The sequence below is a fragment of the Aythya ferina genome (genome assembly GCF_964211825.1).
Source record: "Aythya ferina genome assembly, chromosome: 3".
Classification (NCBI taxonomy): Eukaryota; Metazoa; Chordata; class Aves; order Anseriformes; family Anatidae; genus Aythya; species Aythya ferina.
Genome location: NC_140298.1, coordinates 41,674,870 through 41,699,780, shown reverse-complemented (window position 1 = coordinate 41,699,780; position 24,911 = coordinate 41,674,870). Strand labels below are relative to the sequence as shown.

General features: G+C 37.8%; 1 protein-coding gene across 2 annotated transcripts in view; it reads right to left on the bottom strand.

Annotated features, from left to right (window-relative positions):
• Positions 1-24,911, bottom strand: part of PCNX2 (pecanex 2) — a 158,448-nt gene that overhangs the window by 96,062 nt on the left and 37,475 nt on the right. For both annotated transcript variants that reach the window (XM_084515825.1, XM_084515826.1), the window contains exons 10-15: positions 22,010-22,152; positions 20,528-20,681; positions 20,402-20,434; positions 13,464-13,635; positions 7,937-8,047; positions 6,252-6,343 (exon numbers count right to left, since the gene is read on the bottom strand). In XM_084515825.1, the coding sequence (XP_084371951.1) occupies positions 6,252-6,343; positions 7,937-8,047; positions 13,464-13,635; positions 20,402-20,434; positions 20,528-20,681; positions 22,010-22,152 (705 nt within the window). The remainder of the gene's footprint in view (positions 1-6,251; positions 6,344-7,936; positions 8,048-13,463; positions 13,636-20,401; positions 20,435-20,527; positions 20,682-22,009; positions 22,153-24,911) is intronic.

Here is a 24,911-nt window from a genome sequence, read left to right as displayed (position 1 = left end):
AGGGGTCTCCAAATTGGAAAGTACATAAAATTGATGAGCCTTGTCTTGAAAACCTCCAATGGTGCTGGAAGCATTTTATCAAATAGAAATAAAGCTGTCTAATAATCCTATACTTCTATTTTTGGTCACTTACACATGCGGGAATTCTGTGTATACACATGGGCCCATTCAGTGCTGTTTAGAAATGTTTTGGACAGTCTTAGCAGACAGAGGGAGATGTATGCTTGTAATACTTTCCCATTATAAAACCATAAGACGCGTATTTCAAAATTATTAGTACACAGACGAAGCCTGTGTTGTTGAAAACAGGAATCAAGAAGCATTGTTATTCTGATTAATGAGTTTAAAACTCATTAAGCAAGGAAACAAACTACATCAACTGTAAGATGTGAATGGCTTAAAATACTCTCAGGATTTTTAGTAACTGCCCATTGAAGTGATAAATAAATTACCTGAGAATACTTTCTTCAGATTTAAGGTAATGAAGAAGGCGGAAGAGAAGGACTGACTAATTCCAGAAAGATTTGAGGATGTGCTCCTCTGCCTCAAAGCAATACACTGACACACTGGGTGCTAAAGACAGGTATGAAGATGACTAAATTCCAGAATGAATGTTAGTTGAAAAAACAGGCATACCTGATTTTATTTAACAGATATTTAAAAAATAATATTTGCACAAAAAACACAAAACAGAGCAGGAGACAAAAATCAGCACATCAGGCAATTCTACTCAAATGAAATAGATGGCATGGAAGTTCCTGTGTCTCCTATCTGATGGATATAATATCTGAAAATAAAAACTTCTCCTCCAGGAAAAAGAGATAACCCTTTCATATATCAAAGCCAAGGTAGCTATTAGAGCTGCCAATTTCTGTTTAAGATTACAGGACTGAAGCTGAGATCAGAAATAAAGCCAGGCTGAAGTGAATGTAGATAATTTTAAACTAAACTCTGTTACCCAATAGCTTCAAAAGAGCAGAAAGCTGAAAAAAAGTGATGCTATTACATGTAATAGTGCAAGGACTGACAAAAAAATAAGTGATGAAACTGTATCTAGAATTGAGAGCTTTTTATTAAACAACAACTAAATGAAAGTTCTTAGTGGACCTGGAAAAAGAACTGGAGTGGGGAGTGATGACATCATTAGACACAAGTCTAGGAGATGAAAAAATCTCAAAGCAACCAGGAGAAGCTCAGGTCTTTGCACTTCAGAAGCAAATACCTTTTGCAATATGTGCCTTTGACTGACACCTGTGATGAATATCATCCTGTCCTGATGGTCAAACAAGTCCTCAAGGTTTCAGACACACAGCTGGAGACCTGAAATTCCAGCCACTTTGTGTTATGGGTTTTTCTGGAGCAACTGTTACAGTTTTAGATGCAGTATTCTATTCACAGCAAAATGCACAATTTTTCTTCCATCACATGCTTCTAATCAAGTCATACGATTGGACATGTAAGCAGCCTGTCATATGCTCCAACTTGCCCAGTCACTACTAGCACAAGACTTGAGAGCCAACCATCATCTTTTAGGTGCTACATGTATTTTAGCCTTTACAGAGAAACCTCTCCGGTAATGTGACGGCAAAGCAGCTGCAAGGTCATTCAGAAAAAGTTTGAGAGCCACGTGACCTTTTTGGGCAAGCCAAATTTGGTCTGCAAATCATAAGATGAAATCCCAAGAATATCATATAATGATTTCTTCAGGAGACTTTTCCAAACAGAATTGATGACAATTAAATTAAACTAATTATAGTTTATCCTGCTTTTTCACAGAGCCCCTCAGTTGTTTTTGTACAACACAGTTCAACAACAAAATCAGTCTGCACAAGGCATGGGATTTCAGCACAGGCCTATTCACCTCAGTCCTTAGAGCTTGTGTTTGCGTGTTGAAGTTAATGTGATTACTTGTGCTGCTTTGTGGACATACCCCAAAACAATTCTTATTTTTGATTTTTTTTTTTCCTAAAACAAGAGCTCTAGAGGAAAGAATTAACTGATGTGAATTTGCTACTCTAAAATAATGCAGCCAAATTTAGAAATTAATTCATTCTACTGTAGGTGTGTGTATATAGTTTCTGTAGTTCTAAACATCAGCAAAAAAAAACTTCACTTAACAAATGTTTATTCTAGAACTGTTATTTGTTTTAATAAAAAAAAAAAAAAAAAGCCATGTGATAAATTATTCTTCTAATGATCTTCCTCAGAAATGATCTTTCCTTTTGGAATAATTAACATGCACAGAGAAATTAGGCTAGACTATGTTACACGGCAATATAGCAATTAGAACACAAGAAGCACTTCAGGAAGGAAAGGCTAAAGCCTGATACTGCTGGAATGCATCTTCAGCCTGGGCATTTGACGTGAGCAATTGCTCACCAGTAACAAGCACGCAACCACTTAGATAGAGATCCATTCTGCTCTGCAATTTACTTCAGGAAATGGAATTCTGCTCGTTATACCTGCTGAGCTATACAATATTCCGCCAATAAACAGGGCTTACATTTGAGGATGTTACACTTCAGCCAAAAAACAAGCTTTGCAACCCAGAAATCCTTTATCAAAGATAGTCTGTCATGTTTCCCTTCCTGCATCTTTTTGATTGGAATAATTTTACCTCCATGAACTATTAAAAATTTTGCATTAGTCTGTTTTTTTGCCAAATTAAAAGTGAAGAGACTAAAAATAAAAGCTATACAATAAAGAATAGCTGTGAAACATAAGTGTGGAGGAGATGCCTTTTTCTACCGTAAGACAACCACATACTTACCTCTCTTGTAAAACCACTTAAGTGAGACAGACTGTAGCACCTACTTGATTTTGAATTAGACTCTGCAATTTCTAAGTGCATCAAAAAAAAAAATCTTGATTTGATTAGGATGAGAAGTTGTAGCCCACTATATATCAAAACAATTCCAGTTTCTTACAGAGGTATTACGCTGCCTTTCACAGTTGTCCCTATTCAGGATCAGATTCTGCTACTTTTAATTCTTCCTCTTCCTCCACCGATGAAAGAAAAAGTCTGACAGAATTATTTCCTTGACATGTTATCTATAACAGCCCAAAAGGCAAAAAGCTCCAGACCTGACTGAAGAACAAGGAAGGAGAGTGCAAATGCTCTTTTCTAGTAGAAAAATACATGAAATTTCAAGGACCCCAGTGGACTGAGATGATGAGCTGAATCAAGTGGAATCATCTTTACATGCTTTAAATTAACCTCCTCAGAAGTGTCTTCACAAGAACAGTGCCATAAAAATTCAAATTAACTGTAATTTCTGTGTGAACAGAAAGTCTGCACTTAATATTGGCAATTTACAGCAGATATCTTGTAAATCTTTCACAGCACTCTGTAACTTCAGGGTAGCATTAAAGCATATTTTTAACCAGTTTGAAGTCTAATCCATGAGGAGAGAGATTGCTTATCTACAAAGCCACCTGCATCTTGTAATTTCAACTATTATGCTGAGAAAGGAGTTTGTAGAATATTTTAAGAGGCTTTTCTTTAATACTATTTACAAAACTATTTTTTAAAGTATCCATCACACAACTTCTCTGCCCCCAAGTAGTGAATTGTCCTCTGCCAAGCTGAGTGGAAAAATGATCATTTTTGCAGGTATTTGCCTGTCAGTCATTCAACTCAATTCCTTCTTCCATATAACTCTCTCAGTTTTTCTCACTGCTTCTGCCCCCCAGCTCCCCAACCCCCACCACAGATTTTTCTCACTCTTTTCAGCCTCACAGACACACCCTTATCCCATTTGCTTGTTTCTGAATCATCACTATAGCTGGAAAATGGTAGCAGGAATACCAGATGCTTTACGACACTGCACAAGAGAAGCAGTTAAGCTTTCTAGCACCACACAACTCAAAGGTCAAACCAGTAGAACTGATATACTGGGTGAGCCTGGTGACCAAGAGCCCCTGAGATTACACCCTATTTTCAAAGATACTCAGAGTGTCTCAATGGAGCACTGTTCAGCAGGTGACTTACTGTAAATTATTCTCCAAGGCCAGGTTGGATGGGGCTTTGAGCAACCTGATCTAGTGGGAGGTGTCTCTGCCCATGGCAGGGGAGGGGTTGGAACTAGATGATCTTTAAGGTCCCTTTCAACCCGAATCATTCTGTGATTCTCTGATTGCGTATGGACTCAAACCATAGAGGGGCAAGATAAAACAGTGGCTTAACACGTTTTACCTTACTATTGTGAGTGGTTGAAAACTCAAGCACAGCTAACTATACTCACTTGTGACAGATAATTAATGCAGTATAATTGACCAGTTTTGATTTAAGCCCCCCTATTTAAAATTTTAAGTGGAAAATTTGTTAAAAGCTGTTTTGCAGAAATGTTTGTGTTCCTTAAAGAAATCCCTTAAACAAACATCTGATAGCACCTCTCATCTGTGTAAACCACCAGCCTGAGTGGTGACATGATATGTCTTTGGCTGTTGCAGAACCTCATATCAGGCTCTCTGCGTGCGCTGCAGATGTGTAACACCACAAAGCATCCTCTGACGTATGCCTGCAAGATGTTGAGAATAGCTCGTAAATCACTGCACATCCTGGTGCATCCCTGCATGGGCACTGACAACATCTACCTTGTAATGAAACACCGTGAAAAGATTATTCCTTAAAGAATAAATTTTATCACAAAACCAGGAAGAAATTGTGGTCTCACTGTGGTCACTGAGAATTTTACAGAAGACTTGAAGACATTAGCTTCAACATTATCTTTCATTTAAGACAACAACTAAAATTGCAGGTGATATACATTAACACGCAAAAAAAAAGAAATGCTGTAGATTAAATATGGCTCAAAGGGCAGCATCTGCCAAAAACAAAACAAAACAAAAAAACACATCGAGCATCATTAGAAAGGGTACTGAAAGCAAGTAATTTTGTGACCATATAGAGCTATGGTACACTCACATCCCGAGTACCATACAGAGTTTACTCTCCACATTTCATAATGAAATCATAATCCATTATGGATCATAATGGAATAATGGAAGGCACACAGCAGAACAACTAACTTAGCCAAGGAGGAGCTGCTTTACAAGAAGACACTAGAAAGGCTGGCACTCCGGTTTAGAGAGGATATAGCTGAGGCAGATATGACTAAGGGCTACAAAACTAACAAGACAGTGGATACGGTGAACGCAGAACTGCTTTTCCACAAATCCTGCAGTACTAGGAATAGAGAAGACTTGGTGAAATTAGTATTTCTTCACACAGAGCACAGTGAAATCTGAAACATGTTGCCACAGAAAGCTGTGGAGGCAGGTAGCAGCAGCACATTCAGAAAGGGTTTAGGCAAATTCATGGACAACACTGAATGAATGAAATAGGCAAAGATGCTCTTACTAACAGCCTTAAACCAACAGTTGTGGATACTGGTGGAATATTTGGGGAATGAGTGGCAAAATAGTAGTCATTAAATTCCTAAATTGCATTTGCCTTTGCTATTGAAGCAGGAAGTACTGGGCTAGACAGTCTGCTGCTCTGCCCAAGCAGGACATGAAAATTCTTATTTTTCTCTACTTTCTTTTCAATACAGCCAAAGGAAGGGCATGTATAAGTTATACACTTTACACTTCTTTTCTGACTGTGAACTTTGTATGCCAAGACTTGCCTGCAATGATGTCCCACAGTGAATTCTCCATACCAAAAAGCATGTGCAATGCTGGAGCATGAAGAGATATAGAGCTGATCTAGCACCTATCTGACTACCAGCAACAGGGCTGTATGGTTATGTGGCTGCTGGCTCATCACATGGCAGGTGGAACACATAAGGGCCATGCTGGCTGATACCAATAATGATGGTAAAGCCCACTCCTTAACAGGCTTCTCAATAAATCCATGCATGAACCTTGCCAGTGTACAGATGTGTCAGCAGCCACTGGTGTGCAGAAAACAGGCCAAATTCAGCCTGTCTCAAAGGAACTAACAGCAACTGTTTTTAAGCAGAAGACGTAGTCTTCAAAACTGGAAATTCAATGGCCCTTTTCAGACATAAATGCGATATAAGTAAGGAGGCAAACAATCACAAGTATCAGTGAAACATTTACATTAGTATTTCCACTGCAGTTTCAAGGTATTTCAGTGTAGCTAACAGGCAGAAAATAAAACATGGATTGTAAAGCTTATCTTGATAAATAATGATGACCACGTAGCACTAAACAGTTTCGGTCTTCCTAGACTACAAAAACTTTCAGCTTGAAACTTCGAATTTTTTTTTAGTGTTTCAACTTACCTTTACTGCACTAAAGCAGAAAGCATATAGGACAATCAGAACCACAAAGCTTCGGGAAATGCTGTAGAGTGCAGACACAAGCCCAGCAGCAGCTGAAATAAAGACACCACAAGATAACTAATTTCCTCATATATGAGGAAGTGCATTAAAAAACAACAACAACCAGTTCTTGCATCACAATAGATGTACAAATTAATAAAAGATATTACAAAGCTGTTTGTTGAGAGAACACCATAGTGTCCCAAACAGTGCCCCAAATCAGCTCACAAAGCTTTACAACTAAGACTGAAAGCTTGATGTCACTGTATTCCCTGTCTCTTCCATATATCTGAGGTCTCCCGCTATTGCTTTCTGTGCTGGATGCTGCTTTGCCAAAATATCTGTATGCTTCTTCATGTTGCTACAGAGGAGGAATGAAGTTATAGGCAAATCAGGCAACTTTCTAGTCAAGCTCTATGTCGAATTTTCTTCCTTCCCTCTGCTCCTGAGATTCAGGCTCTGGTATCATCCAAAAGCATCCTAACTTGCTTAGTAAACCATGATTTGCACTGTATTCAAGATATGTGAATGAACTTAAAGGAAGAGAGAAGGATGCCATCTCATCTCTACCTTCCTGCAAAAGCTTCCAAAACCAGGGTAGGAAACAGTCTCAGACAGACTTAGGAGTTCAGCACTCTCCACAATGGAGACACATGGGCTGCAAAACAGTCCTCTAGTTAGGTTTCAGCGTACATTAATCATGGGATGGGGACTTTATCAAGTTATTTCCTCCAAGTCTGCTCTGGTATCTATGAGATAAGAACCAAAGCACGCCTATATCATCAGTACAATCTTTAACCACTTGCCAAAGGCTCTGCCTACAGTAGCAGTAACAATGCAGTAACTGTGGGTATGTAGAATGAAAAGAGCTGAGGATGCCCTATCCGTGATACATGTGCTTTGAGATGCTTTACTGCAGAGTATCTCTCATTTGGTCCCACAGACCCTACACTCGTAAGTGTTTGGAGTGCATTAGGTGAACCCTAATAGTGAACCTTCTAGTGAGCCCTTTAAGTTTCATCCAAACCAAATCCAGGCTGCATACTCACACATCATTTCATGATGCAAAATATGGTTAGTGGGAAGAAGGATATAGTTTGTTTCTGATACAAACTTAGATGACAGTGTAGATCTTATGTACGCCATTTTTCTCTGTTATTTAAACAATAATGAAAACCAAAACACCACCACCGAAAAATTATGTGCTGTCTCTCATTCACATGGGTCTTGTTTAATCTCTGACTGAAATATCATAATAAATCATAACCAGTGTCATGTCAACATGCCTTACACCATCGAACAATGTGAAAAAAAGTAATTTCTATTTATAAATGGAGTTTTGAGAGTGTGTTTTTTTTTTCTATTCAAAAAGTTGTGGGGGTTTTGTTTGTTTTTAAAATAGTGATTCATATTGGGCATGGCAGGGAAGAGCTCTTTGGTGTTAGCCATATTCTACAGCCTATAGCACAATTTGAATACAACCATTTAAAAGAAAAAATAATCTAAGTATTAGTATTCACCACACTGTTAAGTTAATACCATTAGCTCTTTGAACTCTAACATACACTGTGCTCTAAAACATGCAATAATATCCTTTACGGAGATGCACTCAGAAAGTGATAGCTCAGGCTCAACAGGCTACTTACCAGAACCACCAAAAAGCAACATGTCTATTTGCTCCAAAAGATATATACAGAAGGTGTTGATTTGAGGGAAAAGACCAAGAAGGGAAATTGCAGGAAAGCAATATAAAAACACTAAAGAAAAGAGAAGGTGGATGTTAGAACACAGTCATACATCACAGCAAACAGAGAACAGGCATAATACTGGAATAAAACATTACAATAAATTCTGAGCATTACTCAAGTGAGCATACTTTAACCTTAGTCATGATTATTATATTTTACTTATTTATACTAAATAAATTATTCAATTTTACATGCAAGGAAATAAGGCTCAGAGGTTAAATATATTTTGGATAAAAACATTGGCAGAAAAATAGCGTTATGTAACCTCCTTACTGCTTCTCAAATACTTGGAAAGTTATATTTAGTCAATTTAAAATACAGAAAGAAATCTTAATTTGCAGACTTTAGAACTTCTTCCTTGAATCTGCAAAGGTTTAAGCACACCTACATGTATAAAGTTTCAATATAAGCAAACAAAAATATTTTAATAGCTGAGACCCTCAGTATCTTGACTATCACTGTATCTTCCTTCTTCTGGCAGAAATCAACAGAGAAGACCTATGGAAGTATGTAAAAATGGGACAAACCTACAATCATACTTCCCCAGAATATTTCTCTACCTTCCAAAAGTGTAGACCTTAACTTTGCAGTGGTGAAAGAATATTAAAGACAGCAAAGAAACTTAGGACTTAAACCCACTATGCCATCTTCTCACAGCTTCATCCTATACAGAAATGCTAATTGAAATGGCTGCCTTACAGTCAATGAAAAGCAGGAGCCATAATTTGGATATCTGTGCTTCTAGTCTTATGTTCTGTTTATTTCCAGCCACTCCTCCATCTTATCCATTTCTCTTAGCTCCCCTCTAGAAATTGCTAAGCATAGCTGTCCAGCAAAGCGTTTAAACACACAATTGACCTAAGTCTCTAGCAGCATCAGCTTTCAAGGATATATGCACATGATTAATCATATCCTTGGTGCTTTGTCGTACTAGTACCAGAACATTCTCCAACTTGAAGGACAGAGACGTGTGTCAGCCATTGTTCCTCATAAACAAGTATGCATTTGTTAGTTTACAGGCTACGAAGGCTGCAGTTTCCTCTTATTCATTCTTTTAAAGAGCAAATTAAACAAATCACTAGTATTACTTAATCCCACTCCCACTTCAGTCAAATTTTAAGAAGGTAACAATAGGATTTGTGTTCTTTGTTGAATGCTAATTTCACATTTTACTTCCAGCTCCTCTTACTAATGCACATCATGCTAAAATAAAACAATACACTGAGTTTAATCTGACAGCTTTTATCTTCATCCTATTATACACTACTAGTATCTAATATTGTAAATCTTGCTGAGGAAGTCAAACACAGGAGAAGAAATGACATACTTAAAGTGTTAAACACAGACACAGCTCACTTACGTATACTTGCACTCGCAATGCACCCTTTCTCATGAATTCTTGCCATGGAAGGAGTTATACTCCTCCCATATATAAAATTGGGATTTCTTTTCTTTCTTTTTACATGCAAATGCCACTATCAATCTTCCTGTACCACTTTGTTCTTTTAGGTATTCCACCAATCCACACCAAGCCAACCAAAGACTCCTGAAGAGGGGCAATGGCATGACAGCAAACTGCCCAGCAGGCCACACGGCCTCTCCATGTGATCAACTAAAGATCCCCAAAACTCACTGTTGAAAACTAGCTCCTCAGGCAAAGGAATGGCAAAACTGACAGAACTCATCTCAGACTACTGACTAAAATGACAACAAAGATGGTGAAGAGTCTAGAGGGCAAGACAGATGAGGAGCAGTTGACATCCCTTAGTTTGTCCAGCCCCAAGCAGAGCAGGCTGAGGGGAAGCCTCATGGCGGCCTGCAGCTCCCTCACGAGGGGAGCGGAGGGGCAGGCGCTGAGCTCTGCTCTCTGGGGACAGTGACAGGACTTGAGCATGAAGCAGTTTCAGGGAAGGTTCAGGCTGGATGCTAGGGAAAGTCTCTTTACCCAGAGGGTGATCAGGCACTGGAACAGGCTCCCCAAGGCAGCAGTCATGGAACAGAGCCTGATGGAGTTCAAGAAGCATTTGAAAAATGGTCTCAGACACATGGTCTGATTTTTGGGTGGTCCTGTATGGAGCCAGGAGTTGAACTCAATGATTCTTGGGGGTCTTTTCCAACTTGGGATATTCTAGAATTCTGTAACTTACAGTTCAAATGAATGCCCTTGCTGTAGCAACCTCAAAAAAACCTGCATGACAGTAGGAAGAGGAAGGACAAGACCTGAGACACAGTACTGTCAATGCACCAAAATAAATAGTGGTGACTAAACAAGAAGAGAAAAGTTGTTTGACTACAGCTATGTCCTCACCTCACTCTCTCTCTGATAATAACTTGAATAATCCTAATTACTTCTGTAGCTAAGGTAGGTTTGTTTATCTCCTCCAGCATGAAGGAGCACACCAGAGAGCAAAATAAACAGTTGTCACTTACAAGAGGATTGAATTTAGGAACAGTACTTTCTCTTGTGGGAAAGTGACAATAAAAGGAGCTGATTAATCAGTTGGAATTGCATTATGAATTCCAGAGAGAATGTTTAAACAGCACACATTTCCACACAGAACACCTTCAAGAGTTTGACCACTAAGAGATGCTATTATGAGCTGCTGGCATTTAACACTGCAGTTTGGAAGTTTCTTCTAAAGGAGGATCAACCAGATAATAGCCATAGGAAAACACAAATTTTGACTTAGAGAACCTTTGGGTCTTTTGAGAAAGGAGGAACGATAAATAAGTGGCAATGTCACTGCAAATATTTTATTTTATTATTTTTTTTTTTCCAAAAGGGTGATTTCATTAAAAAGATGCATCTGGGTACTAGTCCACTTGCTATGTGATAATACATATTGTCAAAGGAAAATAAATGTGTTATTTGGTGAGAATTAGTCCTTCTGTTCTCCCCTTCTGAGTGTAGCTGAAAAGAATATTCACACAAGCTTTCTCCCCCTGACAAAAGCTCTGTCATTACTGGAAGTAGCAAGTTGAGGACTTCCTACCTCCAAATTCTGCCAGTACCTGATACTTTTCCAAGATTTCCATCAAATAATTTCACTCCTCTCTCTAATGCTCACGTGGTCTCATCATAAAAACTACCGTGCATGTAGTGCATGATGATTTTTGCCACTGCAGCACTTACTGACCAATGCACCTCTGTCTGCACCTTTACTTGCACTACATATGTTAATCTACCACAAACATCAACTGAACTAAGAAATTCAAGTTGAAAGCCATAGTTAGAGTGAATTAAAGGCATGATCCCTCAACTAATATAAATAAATAGCAGAACCATCATCAATTTATAAAATAAAACAGAATCTGATCCTAAATAGATTGCTTCCAAACAACTGGACCTGTTAAGAGACATTTCTTAAGTAATTAGGTTACACATCTAATACATTTCCACTGATTTTCTTCTTACCCTCATTTCAAGACTTTGATCATAGCATGCTATACAGCATCACACCAGTTCCTTGGTGAGTCCTTTCTACAGTTTTTATCACTAACTTCTTACCATAGTAAACACCTGAAATAGAAAATTTTTCCTTTGCTTAGTGCTCTGTGGTGTAGAGTCAAAAATCCATTGATTTCCCAATACATCAGTTCTGAGTACCACAATAAATTATGAGTAAAATACAAGCTTTAAAGTAAATGTAAAATGACAAGCATACTACTTATTTATTATTAGTTATATGGCTATATACATGTACATATATCTATATAGATAGTTATTGTTAAAAATAACCAGCAGATGGGTAAAAAAGCAAGAGAACAGCAACCCATCATTGGTATGTCGTGGGGCCAACTTCCCTCCTGATTTTATTACCTACAACAAATGCTCCTGTACCTTAAGTGACTAAGGGAATCTACTCAAAGTGCAGCAAGAGGCTGGAAGATGACAGACTACCATAGCTTAGGCAGAGCTGCATTGTGAACACCTGCAAGGATTCACAGGAGCCAGAAGTTGTGACTCCCAGAGAGACAAAGCAAGGAAGAGCCAGAGTGTGGCCTCAAACATCACTTGAACAAATATACCTGCAGATGTGCCAGCTCCCAGAGCTGGCAAAATAATAATGGGGGAACAAGCAAAGGGAAATGGTTTCTTCTCCCTCTCCTGTTAAACAGATGCCAGCTGGTGAGATGCGCCTATATTTCCTCTCTCCGCTCCCCCTCCAGGATGTTTCAAGAATCTGCTCCAGGATCTCTTTTGAGGCCAGTCAAAATTAGCACATTTATAACCACGCTTTTTTTTTTTTTTCTCTCCATACTGGTTGCTATAGTTTTTCATTTATCTCTATCCCAGGAGTCATTTAAGATTCTTGTTGAATTATTTATCAGCATTTTTACTGTTCACCTTTGATAGGCAGAGAAAATAAGATGTAAGAAGAAACTTTAATGAGACCAAAGGAAAGTAATGAAAGAAGCTAATGAAAATAAGTGAGATGCAGGTCTTCATTATTCCCCTGTTTCTGGTGAGAAGGATTGGGAGTCAATGAACCCACATGAAGGACCAGAAGACTTTTCCTAAAAATAGCAACCTTTCAGGCAATAACAGCCTGACTTAAGTATAGCAAAATGCAAGTCCGATAGTCACAGGTGAACAATGATCTCAAAGGTCATACACTCTCTAGCACAGTTTTTTTCTTCTAACACAGGACATTTTTCTGGTTCTAAATCCCAAGACTAATAACTTCTCTACTTCATACCTAACAGCGTTACACAGTTTGACCCAAGTCCAGTTCAGCATTCATACCTGTAACACAACTACAGCAGCAGCACAGTTATAGACTGAAAACGCACAACTGGAAGAAGTGTCCTGACAGAACAGGGTATTTCCAGCTCTAGCTACCCCAAATTAGTGCTAAGGACCATAAGTACTATTTTGGGGCAATACCTGGATGCCCTTAGCCACTTCAGGATACGATTCTAGAAGGAAACAGGTTGGAAAGGCTACTGCAGATTGGCGGTTCCACACCAACACATCATGTGGACAGCAAGATTAAACTAAACCAAGAAAAAGCGTGTTCTTCATGAGCAGATGAATGTTCATCTGAGGACTTGGCAGAGATTAGCTTCCAGGCATTAAATTTAAAGCTCGACTTATTCTACAGTAACTGCTCCACATAGACAAGCCCTTACAAAGATTAACTGCATTTCACAGATGATGTCTTTTGCTAATAACATCAGTGACTGTTAGTTTTCTATAGAGAATTTTCTATGAGCCTCATTTCATTAAGAACTCTTTTTACATGAGGGAAGGTTGCCAACTGCCCCCCTCCCCACGTGTCTTAAGTCATTCCAAATGTTTCTATCAATTTGACTCAGAGTTGTGCCTCCATAACATGCATTTGATTGCCAACATGGGAAAACACAGACTTCCCCAGCTAACACTTAATTCATTTTTACAGTCTTAGGAAAAATATTGACTCACCTATTACATGGTCTCTGGCTGACTGGAGAAATCTAGGCGAAAAGAGCTTCAAGCCATACATTGTGTAAACTGAAGGATTTGTGTCTTTAGATCCAGCATCTAGCAGCAAAATAAGGCCACACAATATACAAAAATATACAGGTCTGCTGTAGGTTATGATTTTATTGTGCCCCTGGCATGGAAAAAAAAAAAGAAAAGAGCATTTGAATTTCGTATTCACTCTCCTACTGTGTGCTCTACATTAAACTGGAGAGAGTTCAGGAGTCAGACAAAATATTTTAATATCTTATACATACTAATTAATAAGAAAAATGTAACAAGGCATTTTATCTTCTCCAGAGGAGACTTTCAAAAGGCACAAAAAGCAGTTAAGACTAACTCTAGCAATCATTTATTCTTTCGAATATCTAACCTTCTGGACCTTTCAAAACACGCTAATTACAAAAGAAGTTATTTTCTATAGAAAAAAAAATCTCCATCTGTCTGAACCTTTCTTTTCAACAGAAAGATTTTTTCTCTATATTACTTCTATTTTAATGACTGTCTGCTTCAGTCAACTTGGCTAATACTTATTACTATTTGAAATACAAGAGTATTCTGGGAAGCAAAAAAAGAAAGTCATAGAGCACCTGCTAGTTGTATTATGAGGTGTGGCACTTGATTTTGGCAGCTGTGGGCATGCTGTTCTCCTATGAAACTTTCTTTAATCCATGTTGTTCCCTTGCCTCTGCCTTTGCACTAACTGTCCCTTGGAATCAGCTTTGTCCCCACAGCCAGCTGTACAGGCATGCCTACAGCTCAAAATGAACTTGTGTCCACTTCTGTCAGGATCCTGCTCTAATTGTTCATATGTATGCTGTTGGTCCTTGGTTTTAAATTGCCTTAGTTTTTGAGCCTACCTAATGCCATGGCACTTCACTAAACCCCATGGTGAAGGCACGGAACATGTGCAGTGATGGTCCCTGGTACGACCATTCACAACACTGACAGCAGATGCCACCATGAGACCAGACGAAGAAGCTAACGGCATCTTTTCAAAGAGAACCTTTTGTCTCCAGCAAGGCCAAAAATACATTTAAAAGGAACATTCACCATTACAGGCATTTAGAAACACATTTTAAAGTAACAACTGAGTTGGCCTTCTTCCCAGACTCACCCTGAAAGGGCAATGTGTTAAAAAGACATCTCAAACCCTTGAACAAACTGTCAGTCTGCTCTCAGGACGATCTTTTTTCATGACTACTTTTCCTTCCATTGATGTCCTTTGCTTGTCCCCCTGCTGGCATGGGTAAAGCCAGTACTGTAGTTTTGTAAGTCAGGGCAGTGTTGGAGGTGACTCAGCAGGTAGAACCTCTTCTCTCTTGATTAAACAGATGCATCACAACGGTTTCAAAGGCATCACACTCCCCTTTAGAGAAACTGGGCACGGTGCAAGATGCCAGGTTGAAAAAGTTATGGAAGTTGCTACTTTTCAACAGGTGTCCCATAACAGTGCATAACAGAGTTAGAGCAGAGGTCAACTGCCACTGGTTACTGTCCCACACTAAATTGCAGCACATGCACATCATGAAGCCATGGTTTTATGACAGTGGAGGCTAACACCTTCCCACTCCTGCCCTAAAGCAGGTACACTGTTTATCCATCTGCTACTTTGGAAAAAATACATTCTATGGAAACACTTATTCCTCCACCCGCAAGAATACAGAATGCTTGTGTGCGTGGATGCACGTGGTACTAAACATCTGCAAAATTCCTTTCCCCAGACAGCTGCATTTCAGCGCTGCATTAAGGGATTCCTGTTGGCCACCTGTCTCCTCAGTGCCATTTTGCCCGCATAAGGAAAGCAAGACAAGACTTCTGCTGAGGGGAACCTTTCAAGCAAAAGAACACAAACAGGCACATTGCACCAACTTTTTTTTTTTTTTTTTTTTTTTTTTTTGTTTATCTCAACTATTTGACACCATTGTGGTTCCTGGAAGGGGTGACACCAACAGCTCCTGGCCTTTCCGCTCCAAGCGGCGCTTTGAAATGCTAATCCAAATACAAGGAAGGATCCTTACCTTACACCTTCCATACTCATCTCTAGTATGCTTGATTCAAACTAATCCTACAAAAAATTGTTGTGGGGTTGCGGGCCAGAGAGAATAAAAGACACTTAAAAAAAAATCTTACTAGTTCTGGTAGCAAGCTAAGGAGTAAGTAAGACATTTCAAATGCTTGCAAGTCAAAAAAGATTTCTTCAGTGTGAAAAGCCAGGAGCAGAGTGACAAGGATTTGTGTTTGCCTTGCAAAAAGTTGCTGTGAAAGTGTTCTTATTTGTGAAGTGTAATTTAAGTGAGTATAATAAAAGGTCGTTTCTTTCGAGTCTACTCACTGATTTGAAACAGCAACTGTATTTGTTTGGCTGCCAGCCAAGCTTATATGTTAGCACAACTATTAACAGATCTGTACTCTCTTTTGGGATCAATCAGTTAACAAGGTGGCAGATTGCTGGGAACTAGCGTGCTTATATTGCACCTTACATTCATGGAATATGAATCTCGTCAGACTGACAAATGCTAGCTGGTGTTTAATAAGAGTTTCAGTGTTACTAAAGTACTGCGTGTGTAGCTTGATTTTGTTTTTTAAATACCGCACGCATCCATGAAAAAAATCATAGGAGAGTTGGGAAAAAAACTGACTTTAAGAACAGACAGGTTATAATATTATAAGCATATTTTTAAACTTCAGTTCATTTATCTTAAATACAAATTGTGCTTTAGGAAAAGAAATTAGTAAATATTGCATCTAAACTGCTTAATGACTTACAGCCTGATGCACATTCCAAAGCAAGGACTTCTGTTGTGATATTACAGTCCTGTCTTATCTCTGGATTTACGGAACCCAGATTTTACTTTTGCATGGTAGTTATTTGAAAGCAGTTGGGTAAGACTGAGGTGATGACTAGAAGTCCAGAGGTTCAGATCTAAACATCTTTCAGTTCCAAGCAGAACACCAACATACTCAATTAGGTTTACATCAAGTATTTAACTCTTATGGCTAAACAGATCAGTCTTAACATGCTAATAACAACAATGCTAGTTAGGATTGAGGGAAAAGCTTTGAAGTGTTGTCTGAACAGTCTGCAAAATGTGAGTAAATACTACTTTCCTTATTTTTCAGGTGGCACCAGGGGACAAGACAGAATCCTGAACTGGAGTTACTGGGTACTTTTGGACCAACAGGAGCAAACCAAAGAGCACTGATGCATTTGGAAGGACACTGGCTGCACAGCTCTTCAAATTTTCACATACAAAAATGATTTTCATCTTGGTGAAACTGCTCTGCTCTGTATCCTCCTTCAGACGAATTTAAATAGTAAATCTGGGTTTCTCTTATATTTTACATCTAACTTATCAAACAGTAGTTTCTCAACTAAGAAACATCAGTGAAAACTCTTGCTTTCCCTTAACTCTGCCAAATAAAAAAACACACTGAGTTTTTCAAGGTCACATTTCTTAATTCAGAAACACATTCATGTCCTACAAACAGAGCTGGTACATCTCATGTTTTGATAAAAATATGAAAATTTTCAACAAAGGTAGAACAATTTCATCAATACTTCAAGTGCAAAGTAAAATAGCACTTCTGACTGCAAAGCATTTTGATGAGGGAAATTTCAGAAAGACATTAAATAATTTTTGCTTGTGTGCAAACATGCAAGAAGACAGACGGAAAGCTTTATAGAAAAGAAAAGTGTGTGTCCTTGGTTCTAACAAAAAATCATACAGGAATAAATTAAAAATAGTTTTTCTAAATCCCATACAGCACTTTAAACTGACTACGGTAGTTACCAAACTGAGTTAGATAACTGCTTTGGCAGGTAATAAGACCAGGACAATGAAGTTATAAAAGTGATTCAGTAGATCTTATTAAGAGCTTGATCATAATCCTTCAAAGCTCGAACGCCTTTGTAGACCTGAACTAGATCCTGAGCTATACAGGTGTCTTAGAGGGATTTACAGACAAGCTCTCATGATCCTTTTATATAGCAATTTACTACAGACACAACCTTTATTGGCCAATTTGCCACTGCTGCTGCTAAACAATAACAAGAAATTTGCAGTTATCAAAGCCACTTGACTATAACCTTGAAATGCACACAGCTAGGGTCTCTTGGATCTCTGAATTCAATATGCTGCAGTCATTGGTACCTCCCTTTCATTATGCTGTTAATAAACTGGTTAAACTCACATTTGAAATGGACTTCATGTTTTGCTCCCCATCACTCCAGTGAAAAGGCTATTCCAGACTTTCACCAGCACAAAACCACATACCCCTGTGTGAAGAGAAACCTTAAAGCTCCCAGCTCCCATTCAACCAGACCCGAAGAGGCTAAAGCACAGGGTGACAGGAAAGTTATGCTCTCATCTTGCAGCAGGAAACACTCCTAAACCTACTGCTATGATAAATGCTGGTAGCAAGTATAAGCTGTAGGACTGGTGCTGTACAACATGAGAAAATTCCAACTTCAACACTAAGGTTGATCAAAAGAGAAATATATACATTTTTACTCAATTGTGATAACAACATAAAATTCAAATTATTAGCTGAGTTAGAATTATTTCTTGCCCCATATCATGCTGTGACAGCTACAGTCTCTGATTTAAACACTGATTATTGTCTTAATACTGTCATCATGACAAAATCTGAGTTTCAGTAGAGAGAAAAGATCCTTTCTCAAAAAAAAAAAAAAAAAAAGTACCAGACTTTACAAGGATTAGTCAGCAACCTTTTCCTCAATACCATGATGTGAATACACTGGCACTTGGAAGGAGTTTAGCCAAAGATTTATGCATTCCTAAACACTGTTTTCTGAATTCACCGGGTGGTCTTTAAAAAAAAGTCTTTCAAAAGGGTATAAAACTAAAGATGAAAAAGTCCCATCAAGCAGTAAGAAAGCCTGCTTGTGAGAGTCCCAGAAGAAATTTCGAACCTCCTGGGTACACAAGGGTAACATAAGGCACTAGAGGCTACTCATGAATCCAAGACTATAAACTAATTCAGCGTGCGAATCTGTAGCTGCCAATAGTTCATTTCACCCTGAAAATTCTCATCTGCATTTTCATTCATGGACATGGTACTGATCATTCAGTAATCCCCATGCTGATCTGTATCCTCACATTAACATCAAGAGATGTTATTCTCTTTAATTTTAATGTAGTCACATGTATCATGAAACAGTACAAGGTGTATCTTTTCTTGCCTTCTTGTTCTCTTATTCTTCATAGTAGTCACTAGATCAAGCAAGCCTTTACAAATACCTATCGTATTATATAATGAGATGTAAGATATAACGTAGATATAGCTAGTCTTCTATTTTAATTTATTCTATAATGCCTTCCATCTTTAAATCCTGCGTGGAAACAAAATGCATTTTATTTCCATTGGCTTTCTATAGTGCACTAAAGAGTATGCAAGAAACTGTCCATAAGTTTTAGAGAAGCCTATGAAAGACGGAAATATGTCTGTTACTTTGATGCAGTGTTACATGATGAACAGAATACAATATGATGAATAATACTTGTAACTGTAGTGTTGTGCAAGTCTGAAATGCAAACCCAGATTCTGCATAAAAAATATTATTATTAAACTTCATTAGCTACTTTGTCCTTAATGCTATAAAAAATGTGGGCTAGGTACATTTATAACGAAGTTTTGATTACAGGTTTCCCACTCATTTTAAGCAAATGTGCATGTTACTAATGTCTGTGTAAGTGCAACCTATTTGATTATGGTTCCCATTAGTATGCCTTCACATGTGCTACTTGAACTGACAAATTGATTTTAGTGTAAAGCTGTTTTTTGTTGACTAAGATAGGAGTATTTCTTTAAACTAATTTAAAATATTACACCATAATGAATGCAGTGAATCTGTAAATAAGTTGCTGTGTATTAGCCTTCCCTACTCTTCACAAAGACATGAATTTCCTGTGGATGTGCAGAATACACTTGTAAATAACCTCAATTTCAAGTTCAGCCTGTAGTTCAAGCTTCTAAACTGACAAAAATAATTGCTCCCTGCCAAAGGGAAATAATCCAACAGACCTGCAGTTTTCAACATGCTGTTTTGGAGCCCTGAGGGAAGAGAGGGATTCCTCAAAAACATTCAAAGAACAAAGTAAGAAACATTAGTATCTGGGCAGAGGGTGTAAAAGCAAGTGAGGTACCACATCGTTACTGGAATGTGTCCCAAGACCAGCAAATCAAAAGAACTGAGAAACCGTGACAGATGTAGGGGTCAGTTTTCAGCAGTACGTTGATGTTCCAATCAGTCTTATAATGAAGATAGATTTGAGTAAGGAACTGGCTCCATTCAGGGTGGTGTCACTGTCAGAGTTCGGTTTCTCAGAATATACTCAGCAGACAAACTTAACAGATCTTTAGAGCCTGCATTTACCCACAGATTTGGTCCTTTCTCTACTACATAGGCACTGAAGCAGTGACCATATTGTAACAAACGCAAAATCTACACCATTTGATGAGCTAGTAATACTATTGAAACTTACAACTGCAATACCAAATTAAAATAAATAAATAAAATCCCTTATCTCAAAAAGTCCCAACCGACCAATGACCAAGGTTCTAATCCAGAACAATGGCTGTGTTCAGCCACTGTTTCCAAAGCAAAGTGAAGAAAATGCTTGCCTGATGCCACAATGTTGAATTTCAGAAAACTGGTTCAGATACATTGCTTTAACCATGTATTTTAGATTAAATAAAAATCACTTTTCTAATTGCAGTTACAAATTCAAATGACTTAAGGCGGTGTCTTGTTCATTTTCATAAATCACCTAGAACAGCAAAAGACTTATTCCTCTGTTTCACTGAACAACTGACTGTTTTACAATACATGTTATAACAAAGGAGAAAGACTTGTTCTTCTGGCAGAGACTTACGTGTATTGGTGAAGCAGGATCAGGCTGAACGCTCTGAAAACAGAACAGAAAAAAAATTGCTTACAGGATTTTGCCTTCAAAGAAGTTAAAAGAGAAGTCAGCATTGGCTATGAACTTGTTTCCTACCTTGAGGAGAGAATACTGGCAACTGGCCATAACAAGGCAGAACAACAGAACCCAAATGTCTTTACAAAAGCCTTGGTTCAGAGTCATGAATCCAAGAAGTGAAACGAGAACTACGAGGATGACAGCAAGTACGTTCTCCTTTATATCCTCTGTCCTATGTGAATAAAAAAATATATATATTCATATACTCATTACAGCAGGGCAGGTCCATTTGCAGCTGCTATAAACTGGCAGTGCTGGAGCTATCAGACTTTAAAAGACCTGAGGTTTTGTTCCCAAACCTACATCTCCATGTTTAACAGTCTTCACCCCTGTACCAAAGACCTAAGCCATAGTGACAGCTAAAATGGGTAGATAAGACATGCACTGAAGCCCAGAAGAGACTATCAACACCCTCCGACCTCACCTCCCAGATAGAATTCCACAATGGAGGTGATTTAAATGTATTCAAAATACCATTATCAAAATAAATAAATAAATAAGGAAATAGGACATTCATTTAATGAAAAAATATACTCCTGACAACAAAGAATTAGATCAAAGACCAAAATTGTCACCTTACATTTTATTCATTTTATCTGTTCCATTAGAACATGGAAGCTGACTGAAAGAACAAAGTTAATATTCAGGCTCTTACAAAAGAATTTATCAGTATACAATTTTCTTGCAGTTGAAATAGTGGTAAGACACCACAGATTAAAAAAAAAATATCTGCTCTGGACCCAAGCTCCCTGACTGTATAGCCAGATTTCTTCAGCATGTAAAAAGCTGTCTTCTGAGACTTCTGCTGTGCAACCCATATTACCATACAGGGTAGAACAAAACCCAAACCCAAAATGAAGAATCAAGCAGAGATAGGAGAGTAATGACTATGAGGCATGCAGGCTAATATGTCTGAAGGTTTTAGTAGTCCAAAAGTTTACCACATGAGGTCTTCTAGCAAAAAGTGCTGCCAAAAGAGTTGATACAAAACAGAGGGACTGGAAGGATGCGAGATGCCAAGACAAGAAATTTTCTCTAAACAAATAAAACTGAAGTAGAAGAGAAGCAGTCACTGAAAGATTCTCTTCTGAATACTACTCAATTATTATTATTTTTTAATTTCAGATTGGAATACTTGGCTTACAACAACCTGGAACCCTTCCACTTCCACATTTTTGCACAACACGATGATTTTCTCCATAGAAAGCTCACAACCATTGGATCCTACAGCTGAGAGACAAATTTAAGGACTCTTCTGTAGGCCTGGTGCTCACATGAATCAAAGCCTCTCTTGAAGCTGAAGAATAGTGAGAACCACCAAAAACAACTCAGAAGGAGAATATTTTCTTAAACTTAAGAAAAACAAGCATTTACCTGCTCAACCTGAATATGAGACTAACACTATGCTCATTTTTTTTTCTTCTTCAGTGGTCTGCATTGTTCTACAGACACAGTGCCCCACACTGCAATACTACATAGAATTGCATGAAGAAAGCTTACCGGTCCAGCAACGCCAACAAGGTCAGCCGATCATACCAGATTTTAATCCATTTACCAGGGAATATAATAAATCTGTAAAACTGCCTGTTCAATTTCCGTTGTGCTGAAGAACATGAAGAATCCTCAGGGTCCTGACTGGGTTGCTTTAAAAACAAACAAACCAGAAATACACAAAACATTCTTTCACATTGACATATGGCTGCCAGCAAAACACATGCTTAAAAGGCCAAATTTACATGAAGTTTCAGATATTTTTTTTCTCCTACAAGGGATAGTGAGAACATATTTATTTTCTTCACTTCAAATTATAAACAAAGATATCACACCAGCTTAATTTCTTGCAGATGGACAGAAGCTGTATCAATTGTGGAGCTCAACAGTGATATATACTTTAAACATAAATATCAAATGTTCCTTTTAAAATATCCCCTTTACTCGCAACTTCCTGTCTAAAGTTTGTTTTTAAAGTTTTTTTCCACGTGTCAGGCCTATTACAGCACAACACAAAACTACCCCTGATAGGACAAATACTTGGTTTTAACCAACAAATTCAAGTAAGGTTTAAGGTCTAGAGCCATGACTTAACTCTCCTTACACAACACAGCTTTGTTTATCTTTCCTGAGATGCTTCTAACAGCACATCAGGTGAGCATCATCACGTTGCTCACCACTAGTTTAAGAGTCTCTAACCTTACCAACATAATCATAAGTAATTCTTCTTGAATATTGCTTCTCTTAGATTTCAAGACCTTTTTTTCTTGCCCCATTTGAATTAGAACATTTCAGATCTTCTCTAACCCTACCACTGCACTGCTTCACCAGCAGTTGTGAGGAAGAAGGCTTATCTGCAGACTTCCAGCCAGTCTGCAAAGCTAGACAACAGGAAGAAAAAAAGAAACAAACAAACAAACAAACCTGTGCAAACTCCAGAGTATACCGATAATTGATTTTATGAAACAAAAATCATTTATTTTGCCTTCAAGGACTTATCTGAGATTTCTAATCAGTGTAAGGTCCAGAAGTGTTCAACCTTTTTCTAGCCACCACTATTGTTAAACATAATTAAGGAACTTAGATGATAAATATATTATGGATCTCCATGAAATGTGTACATTAGAATTATTTGTGCTATGATAGAGCTCCTTCTCTAACCAGGAAGGTTAATACTATCCTAAAGGCAATCAGTAGTTTTAAGTTTTAAGCGGTCTCTTAGGTAATATCACTTTCCAGAGTTAACCACTTGGTGTTTGCCCTCCCCATTCTAATCTCAACATGCCTTTTAATTTGTGTGAAATAATTGATCACCATCTTGAATTGTAACTATTAGCAAAATGCAGACTTTTAAATGACCTATCTCCCTGCACAAAGGAATTATTAATTTTTTATTTTAAATTATTGGAATAATTTATATTCTTCCATTTCCAGAAAAAGGAATTTTATACATAATTTACACATGGCTTAATGTATGGCTGTATGTCAGCCAAGCCATAGGAATAGACTCATTAATACCCTCAGTCTGCTGGCAAGAATGAGGTAAAATGCCCTAGATTCAGAGAAAAATCCAAATTTATGCTTTTATCTCATGCCCCCTTGTCTAAAAGTGCACATCCACACAACGCCTAGTAACACAGCTGGTAACAGCAAAGAACAGTAATTCATTTATGTTGCTCAACATTCAGACTTTCAAGGGGATGCCAGACTGCTAAGCACTTTTTTGTTGTTGTTTTTAAATAACTTCCAATAATTCCAAAAGCAATAAGACAAGTTGCAATCCCTCCATCATGGTGATTAAAATCTAAAATAGTTTAGGTATGCAAAATTTTAGTATTTCTATTATCACTCAAAAAAAGTTGCTAGATGACTTTCTTTAAGGAAAAATTTACTTGAAAGTATTACACTTGCTTATTCTGGCAGTCTTGTTCCTTTCTTCATTCTCTGTCCCAACGGAAAGTAACATGAAATTCAATCAACTGCAGTAATTAGCTCCACTCTTCTAATCTAGATTGTTCACTATAACTAAATCAAAATAAAACAAAGTGGCAAATAGCCTATTAAAAAGATCTGAAGAACTGATTGCTTGCTCCTCAGAACAGTTTAACATGTATTAAACTGAGTGCATAAGTGAAAAGTTTTGGCTCCTTAGGAGGCGTAATATATTTGGATAAAGTCAATTACACGAGGCTTGCAGTACTGGGGCTGGAGTCAGAATTTTGAGCAGCATTTGGGAAACTGAGTAGCCCTGAGCTACTCACTAAGTGTAGTTGTGCCTCATATAAAAAAAAAAAAAAGTTGTAAAACTTCATAAATTTATATAGTGTCAGAGACAGCATGAAATCCTAGCTTCACTGAAATCTATGACAAAACTTTTTCTGACTTGCATAGGCTCAGGATTTCATGTTTAATAATAAATCATAAAACAGGAAGTTCTGAAATTACTGCCTGACCTTGTTACGAACTTGCTATGTAATCTTGAGCAATATGCCTTACTTCTTAATAACGCTGTTTTCCTAGAAGCAAAAGAGACTGATAATTTTTCTCTAATTTACAGGCATTTTACAAGATTACAAGTAACTGGAAAATATATTAGCCTTTAGATAGAAGTCTGTCCAAATCTGAAAAGCATATAATGAACAGGGACAATTACCAGATTTTTAATTTAAAATAATTCCTCTATATAATTTGTATCTAGCTTAAAGTTGCTGTTCAAAATCCAAGATGAAAGATAATTAACTGGCATTTTGAGGTTATATATCAAATTAGAACTTGCTGTGGAAGAAAAGAGAAGGTTAAAGTTATCAAAAAGGGAACAGTAAAAGCAAGACCACAGCCTCAAGCCATTGGTCACAGACCCCAAGCACTGTAAAGTTCAAATATGTCCACATATTAGCATGCAAACTGAACT